The sequence below is a fragment of the Myotis nattereri genome (genome assembly GCF_964212035.1).
Source record: "Myotis nattereri genome assembly, chromosome: 13".
Lineage (NCBI taxonomy): Eukaryota > Metazoa > Chordata > Mammalia > Chiroptera > Vespertilionidae > Myotis > Myotis nattereri.
This window is the reverse complement of record NC_138088.1, coordinates 38,126,776-38,135,455: the sequence shown is the minus strand read 5'-3', so window position 1 is coordinate 38,135,455 and position 8,680 is coordinate 38,126,776. Positions and strand designations below refer to the sequence as shown.

The 8,680-nt window shown below is 51.1% G+C and overlaps 1 protein-coding gene across 1 annotated transcript; it reads left to right on the top strand.

Moving 5' to 3' along the window:
* The first annotated feature begins 321 nt into the window (after positions 1 to 321).
* On the top strand, positions 322 to 7,721 carry RBP4 (retinol binding protein 4). The gene is made up of 5 exons (XM_081104982.1): positions 322 to 435; positions 536 to 672; positions 835 to 941; positions 5,712 to 5,924; positions 7,422 to 7,721. The coding sequence occupies exons 1-5, from the start codon at positions 325 to 327 to the stop codon at positions 7,457 to 7,459; spliced, it is 606 nt and encodes a 201-aa protein (XP_080961108.1). The 5' UTR covers positions 322 to 324; the 3' UTR covers positions 7,460 to 7,721.
* The last annotated feature ends 959 nt before the right edge of the window (positions 7,722 to 8,680 follow it).

Below are 8,680 nucleotides of genomic sequence, written 5' to 3'. Positions count from 1 at the left end.
CTGGCCCGCCGGCCCGCGCCTCCCCCTCCCCCTCGGCGCGGTTGCGACAGCGCGACCCCCTCCCCCCGGCGCTATAAAGCGGCCGGTGGCCCCGCGGCGCGCTCGCTTCCCTGGCTCCCTGCGCGCCCGGACTCCCGGTCAGGTCTGCGCGCGTCTCCCGGTGGTGAGCGGCGCCCGGGCGGGGGCCGGCGGGGCCGGCACGATGGGGAGGACGCGGGGGGCCGGCGCGGGCCGTGGGGTGGGGTGGGGTGGGGGGCTGGGGGGACTCCGCGGTCCAGCGCTCACCGACGGCGCGCGTTTCCCGCAGTGCGATTCCTGGGCGCGATGGAGTGGGTGTGGGCACTCGTGCTGCTGGCTGCGCTGGGCAGCGCTCGGGCGGAGCGCGACTGCCGGGTGAGCAGCTTCCGAGTCAAGGAGAACTTCGACAAGGCTCGGGTAGGTACCGGCCCGGGGGCCCCGGGGCCCGCGTCCCCCCAGCCCCGCGGCCAGCCTCACCGTGCGCGCATCGCCAAACCCGCTCTCCTCTCCTTTGCAGTTCGCCGGGACCTGGTATGCCATGGCCAAGAAGGACCCCGAGGGCCTCTTTCTGCAGGACAACATCATCGCCGAGTTCTCCGTGGACGAGAACGGCCAGATGAGCGCCACCGCCAAGGGCCGAGTCCGTCTGTTGAAGTCAGTGGGCTCTGGGCAGCAGAGCTCTCTGCGCCCCGGGGTCCCCCGGGCTGGGCGCCAAACCCTGACGGGGAGGGAAGGGAGCACCCGGGGTGGTGGGATGGAGGATGGAGGGAGGAAGCCTTTGCCCGGCCTGGCTCAGGATCCCCTTGGCCTTTGCAGCAACTGGGACGTGTGCGCAGACATGGTGGGCACCTTCACAGACACGGAGGACCCTGCCAAGTTCAAGATGAAGTACTGGGGTGTAGCGTCCTTTCTCCAGAGAGGAAGTGAGTAATCAGCTCAGTGGGACTGCCTTGGGGGGGCAGGAGGGCCACAACCGGGCCAAATCTCTGGGTTTCTTTTCCAGTGGCGCCCTTGGGAAAAACGTGGTCTCTAAGTGGCAGGAACCCTGGGCACCGCCTGAGGTTAGGGGCATGAGATTGGCCCACCTCCCCCCATGCCCCCAGCTCATAAAACCTGGCCCAAGCTCAAAGGACCTTTGGGCTTGTGAGGCCCCCTCCTGCCATTTTTCTGTCCAGCCACTATTCCAGGGTGTGTAGCCTTCTCCAAGTTTACCACCCAGCCCACATCACCACTCAACCCGGCTTTGCATTTCCTCTATCTCTTTGGGTTGAATCCCTGGGATAGCAGAGGCTGGTAGACCCCCATCCAAGGATGTAGGGAGCATGGTGCATAGGGTTGGCCCACTGCCAACCCTCTGCCCTGTCTCATGATGCAGAGATTCTGAGCCAGGCACAGTGCTCTTGGTGGCAATGCCCTCTTCCCTTTCTCCCAAGCACCAAAACTCAGATGGGGGGAGGGAGAGTATTGAGGACTCTCAGAAGAGCATCCTAAAACTTGGCCTGATCATGAGAACACAACATCTGTAGGCTCTTTCTACTCTGCCCCCGCCGCCGCCACCCATTTCTCCTAAATTTCAAACCTGTAATCTACTTGGTACTTAGGGAATTGTGCAAGCCGGGCGGGGGGTGGGGGAGGGTGGGGGGGGTCATGGGATCTTAGAGATAGTTAACCCTACAAAGGTTTCAATAAACAGATGAATAAACCGAGGCCAAGAGAATGAAGTGCTTTGCTCACGGTCATACAAGTTTGTGAGAGTCAGTGTCAGAGCCGGGGGTTCCAGCTCCTGGGCCAGGATCAGGTGGTCCTGAGCAGCAGGGACTCCTAATTTACAGACCAGCTTTACAAAGCATCGGTCTCTCCTGTGGGGTAGGCCACAGGGGGCTGTTCGGGGGGCGGAGGGGGGGCGGAGGGGGGGCGGGGGGGGGGGCTCTCTTAGCTGGTCGTCCAGGGCAGAAGCATTCTTTACGTGGCCCATCACTCTACACACGGCACATACACCTTGACTTCCTCTAAAGTTGTATATTAGATAAAAGCGCATGTTTTATCTAATGTAGCTTCAGCTCTGATTTACACTGTACAGATGGTGTTGTTATCTTACAAGGGGTAAAAAGCTCTTATCCTTAGAAGTAATCATAATTATTACAAACAATGAAGCAAAATTTTCAAAAGTGAATCACATAGCATGAAATATATACTTTTCTGATGATGCATTACAAAAGTCAATACCGGAATACAAGATTACTTTCTAAAAAGCATAAACACATAATTCTCAGTGGCATTTGAGATGCACTCTTTGAAGGACTAGGATCCTATTGGTACTGCATTTGGGCAGGGTAGAGAAGACCCCATGAGCAAGAGGGTTTTGCCTCTTGCCTCCTCCTCCCCCTTGAGAACTAACCAGATTAGTTCTGCCCTTACCTCTTGTAGATTGTGGTTCTATCTATGATTTCATTTAGAGAAAAAGCATTGAAATCTTGAAAGTGATTGCTGTGATATTGAGATAACTATGGAAGGTGTAAGGATAAATTCCTTCTCAGGGATTTTTCAGAAAAGAAGCTGTGCAGTGTAGTGGTTAAGCGTGCAGTTAAAGTTAGATTGCCCGAGTTCAAATCCTACTTTGTGGGACCTTAGATACGTTCCTTATCTTCTCTGTGCCTCGGTTTCCTCACCTGTACAAGGAGGTGATCATAGCACCTGCCTCATGGAGTTGTGTTATGGGGAGGCCATGAGTTAACTGTGCAGAAAGCACTTAGCACAGTGCCTCAGACATGCGTTCTCTCTCCGTGTATATTATTACTGCTTAGCTCTCCCCAGTCATGAAATAATAGCTTGATAGTCTGGGTCCGGGATGATAGGATCCACAAAGAGCATCGGATTCAAGAGTCTCATTTTCCAATGAACAAATTAGAGAAAGCCCATTTTTTTTCCCCCGTTAACACCCAATTTTATTAAGGTTTAAACATCCGAACATTTTACAGGGGACGGAGGCCTACTCAGAAACGAGGCCTCCTGCGTTTCCAACGTAAAGGCGCGCACACACACCCACTACGCGCACAGTCCAGGCAGCAGGAGTCTCTATTTTTACTAAAAGAATCAGGCATTGAGATCTCCGAATTAGAGAGGTGGCTGGCCTAGGGCCACACAGCTAATCACTCGGGTCCCCAGGCCTCAGACTCCTCTTTGACAAGGCCTGCTGGGTTTTTCAGGTGATCAGTCAGAACTAGCATCACGCCACCGTCCGGCTGGCCCACCTGGAAGCTTAGACCTGAGAACTGCAGGGACCTTCTCATCACTTTAGGAGATTGCAAGACACAGGCGTAGGGAGCTGGAGGGACACCTTCTAGGCCCACCACAGGAAGCCAGAGTTGGCTCCCTCTAACTGAGTGGGTTTTTTGTTTTGGATTTTGGACTGGTAATCAAAACCTCTGAACCCATCTGTAGACACAGAGGCCTCCGTATGGCCACTGTCCCTACTCTCCCTGGCTCTGCTGTGTGCGGCTAGCTGCCATCCAGAAATGTCTGGGGCGTCTGGCTCTTCAGAGGGACCCACCCGAGCAGCTGGCAGTGAAGAGGTGGGAGACGTGAGCTCACTCTTTCTAGGATGGCTCCGACAGTTCATCTCTTGTTTTAGGAGGGAGAGTCGAGTAAAGATTGTTAGAGTTTAAATTCTTCATCTCTGCACTAGTTAGCCAAAAAAGAGCCTGGACATAGCACCTAGCCAGCTTAGGCCTTTTATAAAAGTCAAGAAGGTAGCCAATTTTCCTAAAGCTGAGCTTTGAAATTTACTTAGTTCCTATGTTAGGATTCCCATTCTGGCAACAACTCTGGGGAAAAATTAAGCTGCAGATTTGCTGAGCTAATAGCTGCCTGGATCATGAATCCGGGTCATATTTCAAAGCACAGCACTTTTGTGTCTGAGGGGTAGGCTGCTGGGCTGCCTGTGACTGAGAGACACAGTGAGGCCCATAACCAGGGAAGAAATGATTTCATTCAGAGAGAAGGCAGACTCTGCCCAGAGCCTGTGAGGGGAGCTGGTGGTTAGGGTGGGGCCCAGCAGGCGGCCCCTTGGCTTCTGTTCCTGGCTCACCTGCCGAATAACTGCAAGGCCACCCCTGAGCAGTCATGTGTCTGTGCACCCCCACCTGGCCCCTGACACTCTCTCTGTGGTTAAGCCTGGGAGGTGCAGGGGAGGCTCTTTCTTCCTGGGGGACCTGGAGTGAGCTGAAGAGGGGCCTCCACTACCTCCTGCTCTGCAGGCCTCCTGCAGGGCCTGGGCTGGGGCTGAACGCCTACTGGCTGGCATTCTCCGAGCCAAGAGGCACAGCCGGAGGTGACGTAGGGCAGTGTTAGCCATCTCCCTCACAGCCTCTAATGCTGGGGAATCCAAGACCGCTGCAGCCTCCAGTGCGGAGCACGACACAGGCAGAGATAATCACTTGTTTCATGGCCCACATGAGACAGAGATGCAAAGCCTTTTTGTTTCTTGTTTCCTCTGCCCCTAATTTACTTGTTGCCTGGAGACAACGTGGCGTAGAGTTTATGCAAGTGGGCCCCAGAGTCCGATGGAAACCCAGTTCTGCCCTGCTCTTTGGGATCCTGGGTGAATTATTTAGTTTCTCTGTGCCTCACTTTCCTCATCTATAAAATGGGGGTGATAGTGTGTACTTTTTGGTTCATGTAAAAAGTAACTGGGGGTGAAAGGGAAAGTGTCTACACAATGACTGACATGGCTAAGTGCTCAGAAAGCCCTATTCATGGTTATGTGTCAATGAGAATGTTAAATTAAATAGAGATGTGGCACTTTTTTTTTTTTTTTTTTTTTTTTTACCATATATAAGGTATTTGGATAAACCTGAGTATTGTTTCTCCATGGCAGATCCTTCACATACATCCTTATTTCCCATCCTGCCTTTGTTGGCATTGGCATTTCCCCCACCTTCATGTACACTTATTTGTGGCTTATACCCCAGTCTTAGGAATAAATATCTAAATTTTTCATTGACTTAACTCTCCCTCTATCAGAGGAGTTCTGACAAGTACAAGCTCTAAAAAGAATACTTGATGATAGATGGTAGGCATCATGTGCCCTTCCCCCACCCACCCACCCCCAAAGCAAAGACTATTCCTTTGCCTGCTAGGAAAAATGGGCAGGGTTACTAGACAGGAATTAGGATGGAGCCAGAAAAGCCATGAACCAGGCCATCAGAGTGGCCTCCTCCCATGATTGAGAGGCAGGAGGACAGCATGGTTACTGAAATGACTGGGAGCTAGCTGATAGAGACCATCTCAAGAGATATATCCAGATGCTGAGATAACATAAGTTGGTGGCCATCAGACATCAGCCCTAAGGCATAGCTGTTGGGGGATTGATGGAGAAGACACAGGAGGAAGATCTATTCCATGGTTTTGATGGGCCCACATGCTCAGTTGTTCTTTAAAAAGATGCTGTCACATTTGTCATCAGGGGCAGAGATAACCATTGAAGTGAATGAGGATCCCCCAAATCAAACTTTTTTATCTGTAAACAAGAACAACATCCCCAGACTTATAAAAGCTGTCGGAATTCTCTGGGGTCTCCTGCTCCTAACACGATGAAACCAGTTTCAGGAAGCCGCTGGCTTCTCAGTTTGGGGAGTTTCCCTGCGGGCTGAGCCGGCTGAGCGCGAGGCCTTGGCTCTGTTTCTGGCTTGCAGATGACGACCACTGGATCATCGACACGGACTACGACACCTACGCCGTGCAGTACTCCTGCCGCCTCCTGAACTTCGACGGCACCTGTGCTGACAGCTACTCCTTCGTGTTTGCCCGCAACCCCTACGGCCTGCCTCCGGAAGTGCAGAAGGTCGTGAGGCGGAGGCAGGAGGAGCTGTGCCTGGGCAGGCAGTATAGGCTGATTATGCACAATGGTGAGTGGGCTGGTGGGCAGGAGCCTGGGCAGCAGCCAGCTCTCCCTGAGGGGTCGGTGGGCAGGGAGTTTGTGCCCACCTGCCGGTGGTGGGATGTGTTTCATCTGCCTGCAGGAGAAAACAGGGAGCCTTAAAAGCCCCTGGGAGCCCAAGTCTTGGCTCTTCTCGATCAGATGTTTCAGTGGCCTCATCATGGGGCTGATGTGGAAGGAGTGGACAAACACCTTTTTTCAAAAACCTGGCACTTTCACTTAAGTGAAACTGCAGGGGACTCTTCCTTTTTTTCTGCCAATTTGGCCCAGTCAGTAAGTCACAGGATTTTGCCCCTGGATACTCTGCCCCAAACCCATTTTGACTGAATTAATATTATTTGGGGATTCAGTGGCCCCAGTGAAGAGTTGGGCTGCAAATGTGGCCATTGGTGTAAAAACTTAGAGACATCATCACAGCAAGTTCAAAATGATTTCAACAAATGCTCTTCCTCTACCGTGAAACCAAATTGACCATCTGATCTTCCTCACTTATGTTTTTGGATATTTCCTGGAATGACAATTGGGTCTTTATATAGATTCTATCCTCAGCTGATATTGATCTGAAAACCAGGAACATTCTAGAAGAAAGAGTGCTGGCTACTTGAATTGACACTCACTCCCATGGAAGACTATGGCAATGTTAAAATGTAGGAAAAAGAGAACAAAACTGAACTTTTCGGTTGGTCTTCCACCTAGCTGAGCAAAACTACACCAAAACAATATGAACCCAGACCAAAAACATAAATCAGTAAGATTTTGATATTTCACCCTGGGGTGGTCTAGGCAAGGATTTCAGCATGGGCAGACTCCAGGCCAAACCCTTTGCCTATATCTCATCTATCTGATGAGAAAATAGAGTCTAAGAAAGATTACAAAAGTTTCCCAAGATCTGTATAGTAAGTAGCTGAGTTGTATGCAAACCAAAATGTTGTGATTTTGTTTTGTTTTGGCACTGAAGCCCCTTGTGGCACCACCTGGTGATACAGGGCACAGAACATGGGGAACTTTCTATAAAATTACTAGTGGGATGACTGCGATCAGGCACACTTTTTTCTTTTTTGGTAATTATTTTTAATTTTCTATTTTATTTTATTTTTTTATTTTTATTTTTTTTTATTGCTTAAAGTATTACAAAGGGTATTACATATGTGTCCCCCCCTCCCCCCCCCCCCCGCCCTTGACAATCCCCTGCAGGCACACTTTCTGAAAAGGAGGATGCACCCTCCCCCCAGCCCTTTGAAATGCAGTGAGGCAAATTTAAGACAAGTAAAAAGAACAGTATTTCATACAGCAGATCCCATTGCCCCAGATAAATTCAAAGGGTTGCAGAAAAAGCCTTGAAGGTGATTATGAATTACAGCCCCATCTTGCTGTAACCTTACAAGAATGGGTCCAGAATTTGTAATCTACCTTACGCACTGGGTCCATCTTTCTGTCGCTGATGACTTTGTTTTCTATATTTCAGGTTACTGTGATGGCAAATCAGAAAGAAACCTTTTGTAGCAACATCAAGGAGGTCAAGTTTCATTTGAAAACTTCCCACTTTCGCTCAGCCTTCAACTCTATTTATCGTAGTTTAGTCTGGCCCTCTCTCCTCCCCTCTTGCTCAGGAAACATAAAACCTTCAGGACACATAAAAATACATGTGGGAACAAGTGAATCCATTTGCAGTCAGATGTATGTTTTTTTCTGGGGTTTTCTAGGGAATCGTTTGAGGCTTAGGATTCCAGACTTTGAATTATTAAAACGTAGTCTCCTGTTTCCTATGATGTGGGTGTTCATTTGTGTCCACGTGTTGTCGAAGTGAGAAGTCCTGCAGATGGTTGGGTAGGATGCGCTTCTATACCCCTGGAGGTGTTCTTGCCTCCCTGGTTCTTTATGATCTTGGCCTATTCTGGTGCCTGATCTCCATTAGTGACAGTGGCTTCTCCCAACTTCCTGCAAAGGGTGTTCTCCATTAACCCAGGAAGGCCCTAGCTGCCAGCCTGACCAAGGCACCGAGGCTAAAACAGCAGGTGAGTGAGTGTGGGCCAGGCCAGGCCCATGAGCCCAAAGCCCCGGGCAGCCCAGGGCCAGGGAAGGGGCAGCATGGCTGGCTCACCTGGGTGTGTGTGAGAGGCATGGGTCTGGGTCAGCTCTGGCAAACATCCCAGCCGCCCACTGTTTCTAGCACTTAATTCACTTCTTACTTCAGATGCGGCCAAAATGTTGAGGAGAGGAGGCCTTGGGCTTCCCCGAGGGAATTAGAACATGGGGCCCTCGGAAGCCAGGTCTGGGGGAAGCTCCCAGTGCTCCCCACCTGGACTTGGAGCAGCAGGAAAGAGCATGGTGGGTGGCGGTGAGCACCAGGACCCCATGCCATCAGCAGGACTTGTGAACATCACTGTTCAACTGCTGCAAAGCCATTTGCCCCAGTTTCCCAGGAACTCCCAGGAGGCTTTGGTGCCAGAGTCTTTCAGTCCAAGTCCAGTTCTGACATAGTAGCTGTGTGATTTGAGCTGATTACATGGCTTTTCTGAGCCTCACTTTTCTCTTGTGAAACACGGGGAAACAGTATCTGCCTGATGGGATGCAGTGAGGATTCAATTAGAGCACGTAGGAGCTGTGCAAACACTGGCCAGGCCCGGCTGACAGCTATGAAATGTGTCAGGTGGGGAAGGACACCTCTTTCCCCTGTGTGCAGAGATCTCTGCCTGGGTGCTGGCATATCAAGGGCCCATGGGA

What these genes read in the sequence shown, in the direction of transcription:
- RBP4 (XM_081104982.1), top strand. Translation starts at nt 325, where the DNA reads ATGGAGTGGGTGTGGGCACTCGTGCTGCTGGCTGCGCTGGGCAGCGCT. An exon ending in AGAACTTCGACAAGGCTCGG is followed by an intron (nt 436 to 535) that starts GTAGGTACCGGC and finishes TCTCCTTTGCAG; the next exon opens with TTCGCCGGGACCTGGTATGC. An exon ending in GTCCTTTCTCCAGAGAGGAA is followed by an intron (nt 942 to 5,711) that starts GTGAGTAATCAG and finishes TCTGGCTTGCAG; the next exon opens with ATGACGACCACTGGATCATC.